Source organism: Verticillium nonalfalfae (assembly GCF_003724135.2).
Source record: "Verticillium nonalfalfae strain VnAa140/NRRL 66861 chromosome Unknown scaffold_238, whole genome shotgun sequence".
In the NCBI taxonomy this organism is placed as follows: Eukaryota; Fungi; Ascomycota; class Sordariomycetes; order Glomerellales; family Plectosphaerellaceae; genus Verticillium; species Verticillium nonalfalfae.
In genome coordinates this window covers 1-22,592 of record NW_021167463.1, presented here as the reverse complement: position 1 = coordinate 22,592, position 22,592 = coordinate 1, and the positions used below count along the sequence as shown (strand labels likewise).

At 58.4% G+C, this 22,592-nt stretch overlaps 7 protein-coding genes across 7 annotated transcripts; 4 read left to right on the top strand and 3 right to left on the bottom strand.

The window, feature by feature from the left end:
- Nucleotides 1-1,788: 1,788 nt before the first annotated feature.
- Nucleotides 1,789-3,212, bottom strand: D7B24_004271 (uncharacterized protein; the record flags this gene model as incomplete). The annotated part of the gene is made up of 4 exons (XM_028638443.1): nt 1,789-2,330; nt 2,384-2,919; nt 2,986-3,121; nt 3,182-3,212. The coding sequence occupies 4 exons, from the start codon at nt 3,210-3,212 to the stop codon at nt 1,789-1,791; spliced, it is 1,245 nt and encodes a 414-aa protein (XP_028490291.1).
- Nucleotides 3,213-5,557: 2,345 nt separating this feature from the next.
- Nucleotides 5,558-6,865, top strand: D7B24_004270 (uncharacterized protein; the record flags this gene model as incomplete). Its single annotated transcript, XM_028638442.1, has 4 exons — nt 5,558-5,839; nt 5,895-6,524; nt 6,580-6,770; nt 6,826-6,865. The coding sequence occupies 4 exons, from the start codon at nt 5,558-5,560 to the stop codon at nt 6,863-6,865; spliced, it is 1,143 nt and encodes a 380-aa protein (XP_028490290.1).
- Nucleotides 6,866-7,191: 326 nt separating this feature from the next.
- D7B24_004269 (uncharacterized protein) lies at nt 7,192-8,590 on the bottom strand (the record flags this gene model as incomplete). The annotated part of the gene is made up of 3 exons (XM_028638441.1): nt 7,192-7,329; nt 7,383-7,563; nt 7,647-8,590. 3 exons carry the CDS (start codon nt 8,588-8,590, stop codon nt 7,192-7,194), a joined length of 1,263 nt encoding a protein of 420 aa, XP_028490289.1.
- Nucleotides 8,591-9,348: 758 nt separating this feature from the next.
- Nucleotides 9,349-11,400, top strand: GRS1 (Glycine--tRNA ligase 1, mitochondrial; the record flags this gene model as incomplete). Its single annotated transcript, XM_028638440.1, has 2 exons — nt 9,349-10,944; nt 11,005-11,400. The coding sequence occupies 2 exons, from the start codon at nt 9,349-9,351 to the stop codon at nt 11,398-11,400; spliced, it is 1,992 nt and encodes a 663-aa protein (XP_028490288.1).
- A 3,956-nt stretch (nt 11,401-15,356) lies between these two features.
- Nucleotides 15,357-18,057, top strand: CLA4 (Protein kinase; the record flags this gene model as incomplete). Its single annotated transcript, XM_028638439.1, has 3 exons — nt 15,357-17,426; nt 17,477-17,576; nt 17,648-18,057. 3 exons carry the CDS (start codon nt 15,357-15,359, stop codon nt 18,055-18,057), a joined length of 2,580 nt encoding a protein of 859 aa, XP_028490287.1.
- A 1,460-nt stretch (nt 18,058-19,517) lies between these two features.
- Nucleotides 19,518-21,196, top strand: D7B24_004266 (uncharacterized protein; the record flags this gene model as incomplete). The annotated part of the gene is made up of 2 exons (XM_028638438.1): nt 19,518-19,829; nt 20,165-21,196. The coding sequence occupies 2 exons, from the start codon at nt 19,518-19,520 to the stop codon at nt 21,194-21,196; spliced, it is 1,344 nt and encodes a 447-aa protein (XP_028490286.1).
- Nucleotides 21,197-21,315: 119 nt separating this feature from the next.
- D7B24_004265 (uncharacterized protein) lies at nt 21,316-22,365 on the bottom strand (the record flags this gene model as incomplete). Its single annotated transcript, XM_028638437.1, has 2 exons — nt 21,316-21,910; nt 22,097-22,365. The coding sequence occupies 2 exons, from the start codon at nt 22,363-22,365 to the stop codon at nt 21,316-21,318; spliced, it is 864 nt and encodes a 287-aa protein (XP_028490285.1).
- Between the last annotated feature and the right edge of the window lie 227 nt (nt 22,366-22,592).

The window sequence follows — 22,592 nt, the reverse complement described above, 5'->3', positions numbered from 1 at the left end:
CCCCCCCCCCCCCCCCCGGTCCGGTGCCTGAGTTGCAGTACCCTACCTGTTGTGCTGTACGTACATGCACCAGGGCTTAACCCCGACGACAAGCCTTCGCCAAAGGCTGACAGCTGTCTTTCTCAGCACCTCTCGGCCACTTTGCAGTTGTCAGTCGTCGGCCCAGCCAGGCACAGAGGCACGGCAACCCGCTTCGCATACAACCCGACCTTGTCTCCGTTGATCCACATTCGATGACCCTAGGCCTGTCAAGGGGGTTAACGCCGACCATCCAGTCGCCCTCTACGCCGCCTCCGAATGCCTACCACGTCAGGAAACAGGTACCCAGGATCAACGGGAGCACATCTACATAGTTACAGGCAAAAGTTTCGATGCCCTGCCAGGTATCTTTAGACCCTGCTTGTGGGGCACGCTTAGAAGGTACAACAGCTGGGGGTTCCATTTCTTGCACAAAATTATACCACCTTAATAAGGCTGGTCCATAAGCCAATGAGATACAGCTAAATTGCCAGGGCAGTCGATGGGGAAGTCGATGAATAATAAGCCCCCTAGTCGCCCCCCGGTCGGTACTGGTTGAATGGTCGAAACTTACCACATACCACTGTATGATGCTGCAACTGACTCGAGTGGGTATGCAACCACACAAATCAACCTTGCCTGGCGGTGCCTTGATCTCCTTGTGCCTGTTTGTGCCCATCCCAGCAACGCACTGCATTGCATTCCCCTGCACAGGCACCTCCTCGTCCCCGCCGTCCGTCTACCCGCTTTCCCCGACTCTTGGTGGCCGCCACCCCCCCCCCCCCGCCCTCACACTCCTCGGCCCCTCTCTACTCCCGCAAACAACCCAACAGAGCGCATGCCAGGTCAGCCCAGGCCCTCTGTGGCAACGATCCACCGGATAGACAGCCCCCCGCGGGCCACCCATCCATCCCGCCGTCACAACGGGCGCCACTGCAGCCCAGCCTGCAACCGGCCTTGGTGAGGAGGGAGAGAGGGGAGGGGGGGGAGGGCCCTCGCCAGCACAAGTAGTGTGGGGACGGAAGCAAAAACGAAGGGCTCTCTTCTCCCATTAGTGCGTATGACAACGGGGCATAGCTCTGTTCCACGATGTGCAAGCAGGCAACGCTGCCATGCTCGCTCCACGTTCTTGCACCCGCTAAACTTGTCCTTCGTACCACGAGGTAGATCCCACTTGGCCCCTGGTGGGCGCCCACAAAACCCGAACGGCGCCCGACGACGGGGTGACAGCTCCCTCATTGGGCCCCTATCCCTAAACTTCCAGGCCGCGGTACAGGTACCCTTTCTTGTCTCGTTAGATGAACCCACCCCGACCGGCAGCCCAGGGGGGGATGCGTGCCGGCATTGCCAAGATGCCAAGAGCGGCGCCGATTGTCACTCGTGCAGCGGTGCCGACGGGGAGGAGACCCTTCGGGTTGTTACACGCATATGCACTGATACGAGAACCAGATCCGCGGGCTCAAGCGTTTGTATTCCGTGTGTACCTGTGACCAAGCCTTGAGTCGAGCTAATGATTGCATAAGCTGCGATGCGTGGAAAGAGGAACGACACACCTCTCTGCCCAATCCCCCCTCTCCGTTACTGTCTAGCTAGGTGCTCCATGCGCCAGGTTGACTTGTGATCTCTTGTTGCTTCAACCCACTTTCCTCCAAGCCGACATACCGGTACGCCCCGCTCCCTAAATCATGGCACGAGAAACCTTGCCAATCCATGTTGAAGCATGGTGAAAGTTTCGTCTCGTCTACACAGCTGCGGCATACTCCGCCCCACTCAGCCGTCGACCTTTCTTTTCTTGCTCCCTTCCTCTCGAGCCTGCTGCGGCACGTCGGTGACTACCCCTTTATCCGGTACCACCTCAAGCCCAGCAACGATGGGGAAAGGGGTCAGAATCTGGCTGATGTCGCCCCACCACTCCTCTCCGAATCGCCGGTACCAGTCGACGGTGATCTTCAATCCTTCTTCGAAACTTGTTTTCTGTTCCCACCCAAGTTGGCGCAACTTGGTGCCGTCCACGGCATATCTGTGGTCGTTGAACGGTCTATCATGCGTGTACTTGACCCACTTCTTAAAGTCTTCCGGTTCCCCTTGTGAAATGTTCATCTCACGTAGCAGCTTACTGCACAAGTCGAGATTGGATATCTCATCATAGGATCCGACATTATAGATCTGGCCTATGTGGCCTTTGTGCAGGATCGTGTCGAAAGCGTCGGCGGCATCGCCAGCAAACAGGTACCGGCGCGTCGGGGTTCCATCTCCGTGGAGGACAACCGGCTGGCCGCGGTTCAGGAGACACGTGAATTTGGGGATAATTTCTGCCAAGTTAGCAGGACACCGGTAAGTAAGTTTCCAGCGTTGTCCCACGTACTCTCTGGGAATTGGTGTGGGCCATAAACGTTGTTACTGCGAACAATGATGACTGGCAACTTGAAGCTCTTCTGATACGACTGTACCAGCATCTCGGCAGCGGCTTTGCTTGCAGCATATGGGTTCGTCGGGGCCAAGATGCTCGACTCGAGCAAATCGTCGTCATCGTCCTTGACTTCTCCGTACACCTCGTCGGTAGAGACGTGAATAAACTTGTGGATACCAACACTTTTGGCGCTTTCGAGCAATACATGAGTGCCGTAGACATTCGTGTGCGTAAACCCATAGGAGTTGCCAAAGCTGAGATCGACATGAGATTGTGCGGCGAAGTGGAAAACGGTGTCAATGTTGTACCGCTTCAGGCAGTTGAGGACCTCGTTCGGATTTGTCACGTCGCCCTGGACGAAGGTGAAGTTGCTCCTTTCATTCAGCGCCCTCGTATTGTTGAGCGACGAGCAGTAATCGAGCTTGTCAAAGGAGATGATGTTGTAGGCGTCAGGGTAGGTCAGTGTCAAGTGTCGCACAAACCAACAAGCGCTGAGAGTATTAGCATGGTGCGACACCGGCCCGGTGGCTGGGTCTGGATCTAAGGACAGCACTCACATGAACCCAGCGCCGCCTGTGATCATGATGTTCTTGACATCACCAAGAGGCTCATACTTGGTGCTACCTGTGAGCAACGGCGCTTCCTTCCAGATGCCCCCATCCTCAAAGAACTTGCGATGGCTGTGGCTGTGGGCTGACAAGGCGTCACGCGTCAGCAAGTAAAGCGGACTACAATGTGTACTGAGCGACTCACCTGATGCGCCATTGGATTTGAGTTGTGTCATTACGAGGATGTTGAGGGTGATCCCGCGAGCCAGGATACTTCACGTTATCGCGTGTTGATATCAGGGTCAAGAGGGGCAGTGGTGTGGAGTGTTGCGCGAATGGGACGAAAACACAAGCGGATGAGAAGAGAGGCACTGATGTTGTAGCTCGTGAAATCCTTCAGACTCAATCGCAGGGCTGGGGCCGATGAAGAAGGTGTTGTTGGCGTCCTACTGTTGTTGCTTTTCGCCTCAGTACGTATTATGAGGAAGGTCAGGGTCTGACCCCCGCCTACGATGACCATGATCGTGCGTTGCGCCCAGCGGGGTAGTTCTGCTCACTCACCTATTCCTAGACGGGACAAAGGAAGATTTTCTCTTCTTGGTAGTCTACCAATAGACGAGCATACCGAATGAGTTGTACAGATGTTGGCGTTTCGTCTCGGGAAACAAGCTACGCCTCGCACGGAGCACGCACGTCCAGATGGCCTGTTGCAGGCAGGTGAAGGTGAAGCAAGGGAGGTTGCGCGTGCTGGCGGGCAATGTCTTGGCTGACTTCACGTAGCTGGTCAGAGCGTCTCTGTTATCGCTTTGATGATAGTGAATCGACGTGTTGAAAGATGGTGTATCGAGGATGGTGGGCGCGACCTGGCAGGTGCAGACGAGGTGTCTTGGCTTCTCCTCCCCCTCAAATACCATGGGAGCCTCTGAAGACTGTCGTCAGTAAGTTCAGTGAAGCCCTGGTCATTCTTTGACACGTCGTGGTCATCCACGCCAGGCACAATGTGCCCCTCGCATGGCCTTGTACATTTAATAATCTTGACAAGGCTAGAAAAGTTTCCTTGAATGTCTGGGGAATGGGGATCAGGGGCGGTCGCGCAAGTGCGGCGCTAACGAAGCAGGTGGGGGTCGCGACCCCTGGATCGTAAAGTTGACCTGCGACTGGCTTTGAAGTGACGGACACACACCAAGCGGTGGCCAATAGAGAACATGGTCCTAGACGCCCAGCTCAAAAGACCTGACACTCTCGGCGAGGAACACGCCTGCAAAACTGCATGTTGAGACATGGCATATTCAGCGTCCTGTTTGTGTGTTTTGCAAGCACAAAAGACAAAAATGGCCACATGACACTTTTTTTTGCCAGCCGTTGTTACCTGGCCAGTGCTGGGGTGACGCATTTCGCTTTGGAAGGTTCATGGAATGTAACCATGATCAGTAGTGAACACGACAGTTCATGAAACTCTCCGGGCAGATGGCATCCTCCGCCCCTCAATGATTTGTCGTTCCTTCAGATGCTAGGTATTTACTGCGGTTTCGATGCCATTGTGTGAAATGTATGAGGTCTGTATCGGAGTGTTCCGTCTGAACTTTACAGCAAGCGTCGTCTGACGGATGAACCTTACCATAGGTAGATAGGTAGTACTTGCAGGCGAGGCACATAATGGCGCGTGGATGGCTCCGCACATCTTCCTTTGAACGTCGTCATCCCTTGAGAGCAATTTCTCGTTCATCAAGGGTTCGGCGTCCAGCCACTGGGCTTGGGAGAAGGACCGCCGCTCGAACCGTCGCCCAACGGTGCAGAGAAGCTCAGGGTGATGATCGGACCGCGAATTCTAGCATGTCGGCGGCTCGAACAGAACAAGTCAATGTATATGCGGCTCCTTCGGGTCAATCACGGACAACGGGCTTGTTAGATTGGTTTCGTCGCGATGCACTGTTTCAGAGCACCAAGGACCGCCCCCGGGCTCGGACGCCGCTTCCCAGGTAGCTCCTGCCACCCGAATCGAAACCACCTAGCAGACAAGCCTTCTCAAGTCTGGTAGTAGCAGCCAATTTTGGAGTTTTTTGCTTTCTTTTGGAAGGCACCCCTGCCTCCCCCTACCTCTGGTTGGTCTGCCCATGCCCTTGTTATCGCGTTTGAGTCGTCCTAGCGCAGTCAGTAGCCAAAGCTTGGCTAGGTACCTAGGTGCCCACCTAAGGTGCCTAGATAGATCTTCACCTTTAGACCGCAGCAGTTAGAACACATTGCGTCGTACGAGACGTGAAGGAGCCTAATTCGTCTCAAAGTGCGAGTCTCGAAAGTTGTCTCTCCTGCTGATTTCAAAGCCGAGGAGTCATCCCGGTGGCTATCTAGTGGCTAGCCCGCACGTTGACAGCCCTGACCATCTCTCCTCCCTTCTAGCCTGTCCCGCATTCCTTCCAGTGTACGGCCTCTGGGACGCGCCCTTACACCAGGCACGACCAAGACGGCTCTTAGCCACCAACGGCTCGTACCAAGACGCGCGCGTTTCTACATCACAAAACTTGGAAAGCCTCCACCTCAGTGACCTCTGCTGCTCTAACTAACCCTCAGTCATTCTTTCGCCATGTCTACGCAGGCCGTCGCCATGGATCGAGCGCCATCATTTGGCTCGTCAGCCACCGAAACAGGCACAATAGATGAACGTGAAGGCCTGACCAAATCGGCCTCCTTGTATGGAGACGAGGAGGAAGGACAGAGAGGTTCCGTCGATCACACCGACGACGATGATGGCCTGCCAGACGATCATCTGCTTGGCTCCAGGTCTGAAAAAACACAAGAACAGCCAGCCAGCTCTCGGATTGCGCTCCTATGGATGCTCATCAACACTTTGGCAACTATCTGCATTGTGAGAGATCCAGAGCTGTTTTCTCTCTAATCATGACACTAACGCAGTGCGTTAGGTCTTCACGAACAAGGCCATCTTCTCAGATCCATCATTGAAACTTTGCCAGTTGACGTTTGCCGCCTTCCACTTCTTCGTCACCTGGCTTACACTGCACCTTCTCTCCCGACCTTCTCTTGCCCTGTTCGTCCCCCGGCGAGCTTCGATCAAGACATTGATCCCTTTGTCTGTGGCAATGTGCCTGAACGTCATCCTTCCCAACTTGTCACTCGCCTTCTCCTCGGTCACTTTCTACCAGCTCGCCCGCATTCTTCTGACCCCGACTGTGGCACTTATGAATTTCGTGCTCTACCGGGCCACCTTGCCTCGTGCTGCCATGGTCGCCTTGATCCCGGCGTGCCTTGGCGTCGGCATGGTCTCTTACTATGATACACGACCTACATCGGATGCTGCAATCAACAGCACGTCTGTGCTTGGTGTTGTTTTCGCCTTTTCAGGCATTTTCGCCTCTTCACTCTACACGGTCTGGATCGCCAGCTATCACCGCAAGCTTGAGATGTCAAGCATGCAGCTGCTGCACAACCAGGCGCCGATTGCTGCCTTTCTACTTCTATACGCTATTCCATTTGTGGACAACTTCCCAGTATGGTCAGAGGTGGCCCTTCCGCGGTGGATTCTCATCTTGATTGTGCGTTGTACATGTCTCGTCCCGGACCCTTTACAAGAACTAACGAAACCCGCAGTCTGGCCTTTGTGCCTCTCTCATCAACATCTCCCAGTTCTTCATCGTTGCTCAGACTGGTCCTGTCTCGAGCACAGTGGTGGGCCACGTCAAGACGTGCACCATCGTGGCCTTGGGCTGGATGCTCTCCGGACGAAGTGTTGACGATAAATCTATTTTCGGCGTTCTCATTGCCATTGGAGGCATTCTTGCGTAAGCGAACCTCCGCGCCTAGCTCCAAGTACGTTTGAGTCTTAACATGATACAGGTATTCTGCGGTGATGCTCGAACATAAAGCCAAAAGCTAGTGTCGTGTCCATCTGAGTGCCACATCGACAAATTGTGGTCTGGCAGGCACTCGTTGATTGTAAATACCCCGACAGGTGGAGTTAGAGAGGACCATTGGTTTCTTGGGCAGGCGAACTGCAGGGGGGCGTCTGAAAATGGCGTTCACGATCGAATATTTAGTGTTCAATGGTTGAACCAAGACTAGTTCAGATAGTAGCAACGCCATCGGGTTGAGACAAGCTCTTCGCGTGTTTCGCGATCATGGGCCTGAATGACCGAGACACTGCCGTACATCTCGTGTCGAAAGCTTGCAATACGTCATACGAGACTCGTAGGGGTATTTGATTTACAGGTTGAACCTCTTACGGTCCTTCTCCATCTTGCCCTTCCACTCCCACTGCAGGGCATCTTCGCCCGCGCTGCCGGCGCGGCCGACACCCTTGTCGACTCTCCGCAGCTTGAGGGTAAAGCGAGGTCCGACTTCCTGGCACTTTTGTTAGACAATGTCTTTCGGAGAATGTTCCGAGGAATACTCACTTGCAGGCCAACCCTGATGCCCTCGACGCCCTCGAGGTCCTTGCCCTCGGCGGTCGTGATGTTCTTCTCGGTCGTGCGCTTGTCACGGAAGACGTAGCGGTGGCGGCGCCAGAAGAGATAATCGCGCTGGTTGTGTACCGTCAAGACCTGGCGGCCGACAAACTCGGGCTGTGGTGGGAAACTAAGGGGGGGGGTGGCGCATTCATGTTAACAACTACTCTTCCGGCAGATGACTATGACCAGCAGCAGGGCGCGGGGACTTACAGTGTCTGGAAGAGCTTGGCCGTCAGCATGCCAAGGGGGGTCTTGAAGTTGTTGAGCAGCAGTTCCGGGTAGTGGTTGGTCGGGTTGCCGTGGCCGGGCAGCTTCTTGCCCTCCATAAAGTTGGTGACGGAGAAGGTAAAGGTTGGGCCAGAGGGGAGGTGGACGACAGTCAGGCCAGTGAGGACCTTTTGGTCCTCGCGCAGCATGACGACGGCGGTGTACTCGCGATTGGCGGCGAAGCGGCTGATCTCGCGGAGAGAGTACTTGTGGCCGTAGTGGTGTTGGGTGCGGCGGATGTAGTTGGAGTTGGGGAAGAGGGTGCAGAAGATGTCGGCCTCGTGGTGGAGGGTCGAGTTGAGGGATGTCGTGATGAGGATCTTGGGAGGCGGCGGCGGGATGTCTGTGAAGAGCGTCGGGAACTTTGTCGACAGCGAGGAGGGGGTGAGGTCAAGGTTTGTGCTGGTGGTCGAGGGTGCCATGCTGTCGTCGCGTTTCGCGCGCTTCTTCTTCTCCTTCTTCTCCTCGAGCTTGGCCTGCCGTTCCTCATCGTCCTCGTCACCCGAGTCAAGCATGCTGTCGTTGTCATCATCTTCGTCGTCTTCCTCCTCATCGACCTCCATCGCCTCATTGGCAGCCCGCTCCTCCTCTTCGAGTCTCCGCCTCTTGAGCTTCTCGACGTCGACAATGGCGCCCAGACTGTCGTCGTCGACATCGTCCCACACTCGCTTCGTCTCGAGGGTCTGGGGCTTGTTTTTGGCGAGTCGGGCTTCGCGAAGCTCAGGGTTCTTGGCCTCCTCTTTCCTGCGGCGGTGTCGCTCCTCATGTCGCTGCTTGTCCTTGACCTTCTTGTCTTCGATGAACATCTGCTTGCGCCTCATCTTGTTGCTCGTCTTCATGGACAACGAGGCCCCGGAGGACCGGTTGCCGGCTTTCTGTGAACCCATCGTGTCGGATTGCCTGCAGTCTATCGAGGTGCGGTGGCCGTCTGAACTTGATTCGTACACGCAGCGAAGTCTTTCTTCAGGCCCTTGAAGAAAATCGTAGGCTGGGCCAGAGAAATTTTAGCGGGGCTCTCCAACATGCTTCGCATTAGCGGGGAGGGCCCTTTTCAGACCTTGACTAGGATGCAGCCAGTGACGAGGGGGGGAGGGGATAGCACCCCCTGCGAAAATGCTCATGTCAGATTCCGAGGAATTGCCGACATGGCATCGCGGGGCTTGCAGGCAAAAGCCCAGGCCAAGGGAACAAGCGATTTTCGTTACGGGTAGTGACGCTCCACGTCAGATCAGGGTAAGGTAGACGCGCAAACACAAAACGAAGAGTCACACGCCTGCAGCAGCCGTCCCGTTCAAACCCCCAATTGAAGCTACCCACCCCCTCTGTCGTTCATTGCCCTACAGCGAGCAACAGCCAGCGACCAGCAGCCAGATGCCTCACTGCTCCAAGTGTGGCCAGGGCCGATGACTCACCCACAGCCTGTTACCCCCCCATTCGTCTAGCTCTAATGAAGCTCCTTCGCCTTCTCACCACCCCACCACGCACCACTTCAATTCGTTCCGCTCCTAGCTTCTGCGAAGTTCGGCAGGCCACTTTTTTCTACCCCTCCCCCTCTTCGTGCTCGCGGCGTCTCTTTTCGTCCACAGCCCACCATACCCGAACACAAGTTCTGGTCTCCCGCAAGAACCAGAAAGATCACGACAAGATGTCTTCGACCGCCACCACCCTCAAGGGCCAGCCCCTCGACCGCCCCGTGCTCGATGCCCTGCTGCGTCGTCGCATGTTTTTCACCCCCTCCTTCGAGATCTACGGCGGCGTCGGTGGCCTCTTCGACTACGGCCCTCCCGGCTGCGCCCTGCAGGCCAACATTATCGATGCTTGGAGGAAACACTTTATCCTCGAGGAGGACATGCTCGAAGTCGACTGCACCGTCCTGACCCCGCACGACGTCCTCAAGACCAGCGGCCACGTCGACAAGTTTGCCGACTGGATGTGCAAGGACCCCAAGAACGGCGACATTCTCCGCGCCGACCACTTTGTCGAGGACGTTCTCGAGGCACGCCTCAAGGGTGACAAGGAGGCCCGCGGTCAGAAGGTCGAGGAGGTCGACGACCCCACCAAGAAGAAGAAGCGCAAGCAGAAGACGGAGGCCATCAAGCTGGAGGATGCCGTCGTCCAGGAGTACGAGGAGGTTCTGGCCAAGATTGACAACTACAACGGCGAGGAGCTCGGCGAGCTCATCAAGAAGTTCGACCTCCGCAACCCCCTCACCGGCGTCCAGCCCTCGCCCCCCGTCTCCTTCAACCTCATGTTCCAGACCGCCATCGGCCCCAGCAGCAACCTTCCCGGCTACCTGCGTCCCGAGACGGCCCAGGGCCAGTTCCTGAACTTCGCCAAGCTCCTCGAGTTCAACCAGCAGCAGATGCCCTTCGCCTCGGCGTCCATCGGCAAGTCCTACAGGAACGAGATCTCGCCCCGTGCCGGTCTCCTGCGTGTGCGCGAGTTCCTCATGGCCGAGATTGAGCACTTTGTCGACCCCGAGGGCGGCAAGAAGCACCCCAAATTTTCCGAGGTGGAGAACGTGGAGCTCGCCCTCCTCGCGCGCGACGTCCAGCTCGCCGGCAAGACCGATATCAAGCACGCCACCATTGGCGAGGCTGTCAGGACTGGCATGGTCGACAATGAGACGCTCGGCTACTTCATCGCCCGTATCGCTCTCTTCCTGAAGAAGATTGGTGTGGATATGTCCAAGGTTCGCTTCAGGCAGCACATGCAGAACGAGATGGCGCACTACGCCACCGACTGCTGGGATGCTGAGCTCCTCACCTCGTCTGGCTGGATCGAGTGCGTTGGCTGTGCCGACAGGAGCGCCTACGACTTGACCGTCCACGCCAAGAAGACCGGTGCCCCTCTCATTGTCAGGGATCGTCTGGATGAGCCCATTGTCCGTGAGCTCTGGGAGGTCGAGGTCGACAAGAAGAAGTTTGGCCCCAAGTTCAAGAAGGACGGCAAGACTGTTGAGGCTGCCCTCGAGGCCACCTCGCAGGAGCAGCGTGAGGCTCTCGCCAAGCAGCTGTCTGAGAAGGGCAGCCTCGAGCTCGAGGTTGCTGGCGTCGCGGACGGCAAGGTTGAGATCAGCAAGGATCTCGTGACGATTGAGTTCCGCAAGAAGGTCGAGAACACGAGGGAGTACACCCCCAACGTCATCGAGCCCTCTTTCGGTATCGGCCGCATCCTCTACTCGCTCATTGAGCACTCCTACTGGACCCGTGGCAGCGATGGCGGCGACGAGGCCCGCAGCGTAAGTGCAAAATGGTCACTCGCTTGTTGACACGAACATGTTTTTCTAACCAGTCTCTAGGTCTTGTCCTTCCCCCCGACGGTCGCGCCTACCAAGGTTCTCATCGTCCCCCTGTCGGCCAACAAGGCGTTCAAGCCCTTTATTCAGAAGATTTCGCAGAAGCTCCGCAAGGTCGGCGTCTCCAGCCGCATCGACGATTCGTCGGCGACCATTGGCAAGCGCTACAGCCGCAACGACGAGCTCGGCACCCCTCTCGGCATCACGATCGATTTCCAATCTGTGCAGGACTCGACCTACACTCTGCGTGACCGTGACTCGACCAAGCAGGTGCGCGCTGACGAGGATGCCATTGTGGCAGCCGTTCTGAGCATCGTCGAGGGTTCGAAGGAGTGGAAGGACATTGAGGCTGAGCTGCCGGCGTTTGAGGGCCAGGAGGTCGACGTTGCCGTCCGCTAAAGATACCTAACCCACTTGAGACGGTGGGGGTGCTGATTTGATTTTCTTCTTCTATTCGGAGCCCGTGGCGTGTGCCGGAATGGCTGACTATGGAAATGGAAATGGGAAACGGGGAAATGATAGGACCAGGCTCCGTGTGCAGCGAGGAGGGTGTGCCGGCATGAAGCGGCTCTCTACTCTGCATTAGACGTTGCGTATCGAAAAAGTGTCATAGACGCATAGCAGTGAATTCCGGCATGATGGACGTCTTGTTCAGGCAGAGTGCGTGACGTGCCGTGCCCATCACGTTCCCATGGGCCCCCGCGTTCATGCACATGCGACGACGATGGGGCCGATCACAAGCCGCCTCCCCTCCAACTGACATGAAAGCCCGCCCAAAGGCACGGCTCGTCATCCCGCGCGCGATCCCGAAAGCTGATGATGCTCGTCGACCAGCGGGCTGATATCCTAGCGCATCGTCATAAGGCCACTCTGGTCGCTCTCCTTCTCTCTCTCTCTCTCACACACACACACATACATACACCCGAACATATGCACGGGGGCGATCGTAATAGTCGGCTAGCATCGCCCGGGCGCGGTCCGAAGCAGGGATGGGGGCGGCAGGCAGGCAAGCCGGCGCGCGGGGCGATCTGTAACAAGCTCCGGACATTCAGAAACGGGCCTCATATGGCTGGGCATGGGAGGGCCAAGAGCTTGCGCGGGTCGTCATGGGCTGATGATGACGGAAGCGAACAGAGAAGGGAAGAGAAGGGAGGGAGAGGGGGCGGGGGGGGGGGGGGGGCAGGGATCGTGGAAGGAAACGAAATCTGACGTGCGTCCAACTATGAAACGCAAGGAGCGGTGGCTTGGAATGTCGAGGAGGGCATGACTTCCGCCCGCGCGCGTTCACGCGGACACATACTCACACATTGTGGTCTGACGTTTGGCTGGCGGGGTGTGGCTGGTGAGACCGTATTTTCGTCGATGCTTTGGTGGTTTGCGTTTTGGCTTGAAATCAGCATGCACAGATTGGGCAGAGTATCACGAGCATTGGCCCAGGAAACAATATGCAGGCGACTTTCTAGAAGCATTCTGAGAATGATCTGTCTTTCCTTTGCTATCCTGGGACTTTGCCGTCGCCACGCTTCGTGCCTTCTGCAGGCCTTCTACATGAGCCATCGTTTTGAAGAGAAGCTTTGCCGAGCAAGATGCTCCGTCCGTCGTCTGTCAGAGACCACGGCGCCACACGCGACTCCCACCCAACACGAAACCCAATCAAATGGACAGCGCCTAGTTCAGCAGGGGTGAAACATGCTAGAGGCAAGCGGACGAGTGGCTCGGCGTGTCTGGCGGCGGGTGGAGATGGAGGGGGAAGGGAACGGAGAACGGGGGCGCGGCGCGCGGCCAAGCTGAGATGCGACGCTGCGGCCCCTTTGCCCTTTCGAGGTTTGCCTTTTACCTTTCACCGTAGAAGGGGTGTAGCGGGCAGGTGCTGAGTGGCCTTGGGGAGGCTTGGGAGGGCATCAGGTGTCAGGGACCGTGTCTGGATCTCCGGCGTCGAGACGAACGCCCCCCTTCGGAAATCTGTGCTGTCAAAATCGAATTGAGGCTGACGAGAAAGCAGAATGGCACCCTAATCCGCCTCGATGGGGGCAGAGTCTATCCTGGGAACCCCATTGCTCAGCTGTTTTCATTGCTCGTAGCCGTTGATGTCTGATCGCCTTGATTTTTCCCCTTCACCCTTCACCCTTCACCCTTCACCCCTCATCCTTCCTTCCCCTGGAGGCTGGACCGTCCCGAGGCAGCATGACTCTTGTCACAGGTGTCGATTTGATCATGGCATAGGCTTGGGCCGTGGGCCTGGAGGTGTTTCTGGCCTTTTGTTGACTGGATCGGCAGGCGATCAACTGCATACTGCTAGTCGGTATCATAGGCGAGACAGACAACTGGCGGCAGGAAGTCTCATTGTGGCCGCAATTTGTGCAATCATGTCCTCACTCCCGTCTCGCCTGGCCTGGTCCTGGGCATGCTACCAGTCTTCAGAGTCAACAGGCGCTGAGCAGTCAGCAGCCACCGCCGGCCATCGTTGACCTCTCACAGCCGAAGAAGACAATTGTTTCCCGCTTTTACGGTTCAGGAGACAGTGCCCGCCCGGCGTTGTCTCGTGGGGAACCGGCATCGACCCTGTTTCTGCCCAAAACCTGGCGCAGGATGGTTCAGGGGGGGGGGGCAGTTTTGAGATGCAAGTAGTTGGATAGTGCAAGTAGAGACAGGAACACAGTAAACTCCCTTGAAAGATGGCCTCAAAGTGGTCCGGAAGAGAAGCACGAGGGCTGTCGACCACACTGTATCACTACAAGCATGCCCTGGAGAACGCCACAGGACCGCTAAAACGACCAGGGCCGCGACCACACCACCACCCTGCGATGGCCCGGACACATCTTTCCCCTCCAACGTCCTTCCATTTCAGCACGGGAGTGGATCTCTAACCATCGCCCAACTGGTGTAAGCTGTGACACCAAACAGTTGCAACAGAACCAGCGGCGGCTTCGCTGTCATTTGGACCTTTCTCCCCCTCCCAGAAACACGTCTCTACTTCTCATCCTCTTCGTCCCTCTCGCCCTTTTCCCAGTCTCTTGCTGCCACGTCGCGCTGTGAGCAGTCTCGAAATCGCGGGGGTCTGCGACGAACGGCTACGGAACGGAAACCCACTAGAATCACCGCCAGCGCCTGCGCCAGCACCAGGACCAGCGATCGCCGCCAGAACCTGGCAGACCCACGAGAAGCGAGATCGTCCGCCGCACGCTCTATCTATCCCTTGACAGCTTGCCCGGCCATTCTCAGCCCTCTTGCCATCGAGTCGTACAGCGGTTGTACGTCTCCGAACCGTACAACCCACCAACACAAAAGGGCCAGCTTCAGTTGCCTTTGCGTTCGACATCACGAAGACCCCGACCCAAGGGCCCTCGACGACAGAGCCGACCCTTTTGATTCCGCCTCGAACCAACGCTGTGCGCGGGCATAATCATCGAGGCAATCGAGGCAGACTTGCCTCGTCTGCATCGCATGCTGCTTTGCCACGACGCCCACAAAAGCCTCCGCTGCCTCCCCACCTGTACTCTTCGTCGTTGAAGGAAGACGAGAGTAGAGAATACGCGAGGAGGGACGATAATCCCTAGCAGCACAAAGAACCCGAAGCGATCGGACGGCCGATGTATCCCGGCATGGCTACACAAAGAAGGTACGAGAGACACCCACTGTCAAATCACCGGACTGCAACCGGTATGCACTTTGCAATCTATCTCCCCGATATTGCCTCCTTTGCCTTTGCCTTTGCCTTTGCCTTTGCTCTGTGCCCTCCCCCCCTCGTCTTGCTCGACTCGCTATGAGCTGCTCCGTCAGGGCCTCCTCGTTGAGGGCCCTCGGTAGGTCCCTGGCGGGCCTGCTGAAGAAGCCAGGGATCGACCTGCTGAAGAGGCCAGGGACCGACCTGCTGAAGAACGGCCCTGGCACAGCACATGAGAGTTAAGGCTGGTTGACGAGTGGGGTTCATTTCAATTCACACCCCTACAGTGGAAGCCGCGCTCGACCCCTTCTTTCCCTCCCACGCCCGCTACCAATCCCACTCCTTCTTGCCTGCCTCGCCCACTAGGTACCGGTGCTGCCCTGGGTTGCCCGATCTCCAACCGACCACGGCCAATTCACCTGACTGCCTGACCTCCTGAATGCTCTTCCCATCATCATCTCCCTCTCTTGTCTGTCGCTGCACTGCTGCCTTCTTCCCCCCTTCACCGAGTCTGCTGCAGATTCATTCGTCGAGGCGGTCGCAGGCTTGCAGCTAGCCACAACTCGATTCATTGCCCGACTTGTCTCTTAACCTTTTCCCCCCTACCTGTCATTCTCTACCGCCTGAGCCGAAATCCCCCCCCCCCACCCACCGCCCCTTTGCCTCGCCTGCGCGCATATGCCGACCGACCATGGCTAACGACCGCAGCGTCTACTCGTCCGGCCAGTTCATGAACCCAGGACCGGCCCCGAGACCTCCCACCGACAACAGACCCAGACTCGCCCTCACCCCCAATGCCAACCTCCCCGGTAGCATGGCCAACATGGCCATCTCCCCCATCCGGAGCACCACCACTTCGACCTACACCGGGTCTACCATTTCTCTGCCCATCGCACGTCAAAACTCGAGCCAGACCGATGGCATGGGCGGCGTCGCCATCAGGAAGGAGGGTTGGGCACAAGTAAAAGAAAGCAAAAACTTTATCAACCCCTGGAAACAGAGGCTACTTGTCCTCCGCAAAGAGTCGCTCGACTTCCACAAGACGGAGGGCGGCAAAGTCGCCTACACACTATACCTCAAAGATGTCGTCAACGTCGGCCGAGTCGAGGCCGCAGGGACCATCTTTGAGATCAAGAGGAACCCCAACGGGTCGTCCAACAGCCCCGGCGAGGACGACGGACAGACCAAGACGCTGCAGATCCGAGTCAAGAGCGACGATGATCTGTATGAATGGATCGACCTCATCTACGGCGCATGCCCTGGTATGGGCGGCGTCAGCAACCCCACCAACTTCTCCCACGCCGTTCACGTCGGCTTCGATCCCCAGACTGGCGAGTTCGTCGGCCTGCCACCCGAGTGGTCGAAGCTGCTCAACTCATCCGCCATCACAAAGGAGGATTACGAGCGCAACCCGCAAGCTGTCTTTGAGGTCCTCGACTTCTACTCCGACCTCACGAAGCGTGCCGGCAATCCCCAACAGTACTCAAGCCTCACACCCACGCCGCCCGTGTCCAGTCAGCAGAACAAGCAGCTTGGCTACGGCAATGCAGGCGCCGGCGTCGCGCCCCCTCGCCCGATGCCCCCCTCGCAGCCGCAGAGACAGCCTAGCTACAACACGCAGGCCTCGCCCCAGAGCCAGAGGAAGCCATCAGCGTCAGATCAACAAGACCAGATGCAACGTCAGCAGATGCAAATGCAGGAGACCCGTGATCGGGAACTTCAGCAGCGTGACCAGCGTGACCGAGATGCCCAGCGCATGCGGCAGATGGAAGCACAACGGCAGCGTGAGATTGACGAGGCGAACCGTCGTGATCTGGAAGCCTACAACGCAGCCATCCCCAAGACCAAGGTCCCGATGGCCCAGCAAGAGCTCGGCGGCTACGGAGGTGGTGGCTCTTCCTCCCCGTCTCCGGCGGATCGGTACAACCCTTCCAGAGCCGCACCGCCGGCGCCGAAAGCCAGCAACCAGCAGGTCGGCAGCCTGCGTGCACAGCGTCCCGCCCCCTCTCCCCCCACGGCCGGCTCCACACGGCCGCCCCTCAGCTCGCAGCAGAGCTCCAGCTCTCTGCGAGATCCCAACCAGGCCCAACGAGCGCCGCCGCGACCTGACCCGAACCAACAGCGTTACCCGAACGGCAGCTCAGCCTCGCAGCCCCGGCAGAACGGCCCCAGCCAGGCCCAGGCTCCGTCACGCCTCCCCGCGCCTGTGAAGCCCTTGAACGTCAACAAGGCTCCAGCGCCCCAGCCGTCGGACGGCGTCAAGGCTGCCGAGGCGGCCTTGTCTGCAAAGCCCCCGGCATCCGAGCGCAAGCAGGACGTGCGCATGTCCACCATGTCCGAGGGTGAGGTGATGGCCAAGCTCAAAGAGGCTGTTTCTAAGGACGACCCCAACCTGTCGTACTCGAAGCAGAAGAAGATTGGCCAGGGTGCCTCAGGATCCGTCTATGTCGCCAAGGTTAAGGAGACGGCCCAATCGCCTATTGCCCGTGAACTTTTGCGGTCGCAAGGTCTCAAGGCCCAAGTCGCCATTAAGCAAATGGACCTCGCACACCAGCCGAGGAAGGAGCTCATTGTCAACGAGATTATGGTCATGAAGGACAGCCGACACCGCAACATTGTCAACTTCCTGGACGCGTTTCTACGCAACAACAACTCGGAGCTGTGGGTTGTCATGGAATTTATGGAGGGCGGTGCCCTCACGGATGTGATTGACGGCAATACGAGCATCAGCGAGGAGCAGATTTCGACCATCTGCCTCGAGGTAAGACGATGCCATTTTGATGCGGGAGGGAACACAGCTGACCAGTTCAGACGTGCCGTGGCCTTCAGCACCTTCACTCGCAGAACATTATTCACCGTGATATCAAGAGTGACAACGTGCTTTTGGACGCCCGTGGTAACGTGAAGATTAGTGAGTTCATACAGACCCCTTTCTCTGCCCCTCGCGGAGCAATGGCAGATTACTGACCGCGATCAATGTAGCCGACTTTGGCTTCTGCGCCAAGCTCACAGAAAGCAAGTCGAAGCGTGCGACCATGGTCGGCACGCCGTACTGGATGGCACCCGAGGTGGTCAAGCAGAAGGAGTACGGCCCCAAGGTGGATATCTGGTCGCTAGGCATCATGGCCATCGAGATGATCGAGTCGGAGCCGCCGTACCTCAACGAAGAGCCGCTCAAGGCGCTGTATCTCATCGCGACGAACGGTACGCCGCGTCTCAAGAAGCCGGAGAAGCTGAGCAAGGAGCTCAAGGCCTTCCTGTCGGTATGCTTGTGCGTGGACGTCATGAGCCGTGCTTCGGCGGAGGAGCTGCTGCTGCACGATTTCCTCAAGCACGGATGCCCTCTGTCGAGCCTCGCGGATCTCCTCGCCTTCAAGAAGACGGCCAAATAAGGCGGCGACCGGCGGCGGACGGGCACAGAGCGGAGAAGATGATGATGGTCATGGCCGTGACCGTTGTTTTACTTGGGGGCCCCTGAATTGGTTTGGATTACTGCGGGATTGCGTGACGAAATAACTTACTAGATGACCACGTCGGGCGTTTCGTGGATCTACGGAGGTGGTTGAAGGGGGAGAAGACGCCCCATGACAGGAGGAGCAGAGGAGAGAGAGAGAGAGAGAGAGAGAGAGAGACAAGGACAAGGACAAGGACAAGAAGCGCTGAGAAGCAGAGAAAGGGGTTTTCGCCGACGTCACGGCGACGGGTAATCGGTAGAAACGGCAAGGCGCCAAGCCCGAACACGGCGCGTGGTTTTGTGCCGAACAGCGACGGGGCAATGGCCAGGACGGACGACGACCGTGGTCGCGGCGGCTATGGTGGCGGTCACGGTCGTGGTCGTGGTCGTGGTCTGCGCGGACGAGTGTGCATAAGGGACAGGTCTCTCGACAGAGGGGGCACTGCTGCAAGCGAGCGATTGGCCTTGGGCAAGGGAACGAGTTCATAGGAGTGCTCAATGAAGCGGAATGATCATAGCATGGAATGACGAGGTCGGCATGATGCTCGGCGACACTCTCGCTCGTGTCGTGTGATGGGACTCGTTCGTGTGATGGGACTCGTGTCGTGTGATGGGACTCGTGTCGTGTGATGGGACGGATAGGAAGGGCAGAAAGGCAGAAAGGCAGAAAGGCAGAACGGCAGACAGTGCTGTGGAATCAGCCCTGTGGCCCCCGATCCTGCCATGTCTGCCGGGGGGTTTCGCGGGCCGTGATGAGTTGGATCGCTACACGACCAAGGTGCACGTAGCGTGGAGCACGCAGCAGGATGTGACGCGTAGGCTTTGTGTTGGGTCTCCTACAAGACGGACGACGAGGAAGACACGGACGACGAGGAAGACGAGGCCCGACGATAGTGGAGGGCTGGTGCGGGGCCGGGCTGGAGGAAGCCGAGCGATTGGTGTGGTGTGGTTCGGGAAAAACGCGAGGTCTTCAGCGCAAGCGGCCAGCCACACGAGGTGAAATACGAGGTGTCCCCTCGTACCACCCGGGTGCCCCAGCACTTGTACCTACCTGTACCTACCTGTATCGCGCCTGCTCTGCTGGCTGCCGATGGCGAATGCTGCTGTTGCACTGCTCTCTCATTCTCGTTTCCCCTTCCCCTTCACTGCATCGAACCATCTCATCAAAGGCAAAACCACTTGATTCGTCAACGGGTGTTTTCCTCCCCACGGCTTTTCTCTCGCGCCGGATCAGGGCTTCTTCTGCGTTTGGTGACGCCTTTGTTCTCGCTGCTGTCACTGGCTCTCCAGGGGTGGGACGGCCAAAGCAACATTGAGTGGTGTGTCGCCCACCGACACCACAAGCAGCACAACCACAGGAGGCCCGAGGGGATTTTTCTTCTTCTTGGAGGAGCAGCCATGTCGCCCAGTCCGTCAGCCGGCTCGGCGACGCCCATCACGCCGGGCACGCCGGCCGCTTCGCGCGGGAGCTCGAGGCTGGGCGCGACGGGGGCCGAGACGGGACCTGCTGAGGCCGACGTGGACATGGAGCTGGATCTGGATCTGGAAGCCGGCGGCAGCGGCCCAGCGGGCAGCGGTGGTGGTGGTGGTGGTGGTGGTGGCTCCACGGGCAGAGGCGCAGGCACGCCGGCTTCGGGCACAGTCGTGTCGAGGCGATCGCATCCCAAGTCGAGGACGGGATGTCGGACCTGCAAGAAGAGGAAGATCAAGGTGGGTGTTTTTTTTTTCTCTCTCTCTCTATCTCTTGCGGTTGTTCCTTTGCCTGGCTTGGCGTGGCTTGGCTGCGGCGGTTTGCATTTGATGGAACGGCGGGGGCGATGCCTCTCGGGAGACTCGGGTATCTCGGGTTGAGGGCATCGTGGGATGGGTTGGTGACCTTCCTTGTCTTGTTGACGTGACACCTCATGGCTTTGCGACGACTTTCTTCTCTTTGATCTTCTCTTAATCCTTCTTTCGAGTCTAGACACTAACACAAGTAGTGCGACGAACACAAACCGTCCTGCCGCAACTGCATCAAACATGCCGTGGCCTGCGACTTTCTCCAGACCCATGCCACGTCGACGTCGGCGCCGCGTTCGCCATCGTCGTTCGACTTTGCCGGCAACCCTGGCAACGGCCTGTCGACCTTCACAGACCTCAACATGGTCGACCTCGAGCTCATCCACAACTTCACGACCTTCACCTATGCCACCCTCGGCTCCGATCCGCAGGTGCGGCAGATGATGAAGACGACGGTCATCCGCATGGCCCTCGACTGCGAATACATCATGCACACCGTCCTCGCCGTCTCGGCGCTCCACCTCTCCCACTATCGCCAGGCGCGCGCCGACTTTTACGTCACCAAGGCCATGCAGCACCACCAGGTCGGGGCCCGCGTCGCCATTGCCCTCATGGGCGGCGACCTCCACAAGGAGGACTGCGAGCACCTCCATCTCTTCTGCCTCCTCACCCTCTTCTACGCCCTCGGCTCCCCGCGCAAGTCCTCCGACGACTCCCTCCTCATGGGCCAGGGCGCCTTCCCCAACTGGATCTTCCTGCTGCGCAGCCACGAGCCCATCATTGAGCGCCTCGACCCCCACAACTACACGGGGCCCCTGAGCCCCGTCTTCGCCCTCGGCCGCGAGCGCTGGCACGTCGTCAACAGGTGGGAGCAGCAGCTCCCCGGCCCGCCGCTCCTCGGCGAGCTCAGCGCCCTCGTCACCAAGGCCGTCACCGACCCGGACCTGCTCCACACGTACAGCTTCGCCATCGAGCACCTGCGCCGCGTGCTGACGCTGCTCGTGGCCAACGGCGACAGCGCCATGGGGCCCGCCGTCCGCCTCGAGGGCTGGGACGTCATCATGTGGAAGTGGCAGGTCGCCAAGGATTTCCTGCCGCTGCTGCAGGGGGCCAATCCGGCGCAGGAGGCCGTCGCCATCTTCGCCCATTTTCTCATCCTCATTAAGAAGGTCGAGGACCAGTGGTGGCTCGAGGGCTGGTCGACCCATCTCATGGGCAAGGTGTGGGAGAAGCTGGATCAGGAGCACAGGCTGTGGGTGCAGTGGCCGATAGAGGAGCTGGGATGGGTGCCGCCTTAGGTTCAATCTGTTCTGTTGCCTTCATTGTGACTCCAGGTGAAAGTCCGCCAAGTGTATGAACGGATGCTGTAGCTTGCCTTTCGCTGGGATTAAAAAAAACCCTGACAGACACAACATGCCTATTCTATCCGTCCCCAGCTCCAGATGTTGAGTCCAACCTTGACGCCCTCTTTCACGGGCAGTCCGGCGTGCCACGACTCGTCCCAACCCCGCCTGCTCCCGTCCGGCCGAAAGTTCTCCCAGTACACAGCATTGCCGGGGATCACCTTGAACACGACGCCCTCTCTCCTCGCCGCCTGCGTCTCTCCGTCCGCCGCACCCTCCTCGCCCTCGCCCTCGCCCTCGCCCTCGCCCTCACACTCGACAAACCGACACCAAGACCCGCGCCGCGCCGCGAGCCGCGGAAACGCGGTGCCCCCGCCAACGACCCCCTCGCCCGCGACCCAGGCCATGACGCTGCTGACGCGGCTCCACCCGCCGCCGCTCGACGCCCAGTCAAAGTGGTGGCGGTAGTGGCCGCCGACGCCGTACCGCTGCGTGCGCAGCCGCTCGACCCAGACGGCGGGCCGCCAGCCCTGCAGCGCGGCGGCGCGGCGCTCGACGCAGCGGACGGCGCGCGTGCGCGGCAGCAGCGCCACGTCCGAGAGCCGCGCTGCCGGGTCGTGGGCCGTCGTGGCGCCGTTGGCTGTCTGGGAGGGGGTCCAGAGGGGTTCACTGGCTTGGTTAGTTTTCTGCTTCTGCTCTTGTTCTCTTCTGTTTCTCTTCTTCTCTTCTTCTTCTTCTTCTCCTTTCTTCCTGAACCAGTTTGGTCATGACATCTTCATGCGAGAAAGTGAACGAGGAGATCGAGAACGGGCTCAAGAGAAGCAGACAGAAACGAGAAACGGAACGGCCACCCACCTTTCCGCCAACATGTGGACGCGCTCCTCCTCGGTGAGGAACCCCTCGAGATAGAGAACCAGCGGCTGGCGAGAGTAAATGTGCACCGCGTAGGCGTCCGGCGCGCAGTCAGGGGCCGGCGCGTCGGCGTCGTCGAGGGCGAGGTGGGACGTGTTGAGGAAGGGCCGCGGGGCGTACGACGATGACGGCGGGGCCGGGGAGAGCCACTGCGTCAGCGGGCCGAGGGCGAAGAGCAGAAAGGCCACGAGGCCGACGAGGTAGGAGATCATGGTTTCCTGGACAAATGTTCCTGGACAAATGTTCCTGGACAAATGGACCCCCCCAAAAAATAGTGGGAGCCGGTTAAACGTGTGAGACAGACGTGAGCGGACGCTCGAGGGAGAAGCGCAGGATGGATGTGGTTCGATTCAGGATTAGGTAAGTCCGGCTAATCCGGCATGCGCGCCCTCACGTTCGAGCCAGAACGACGAGAGAGCCAAACCCCCCCCCCCCCCCT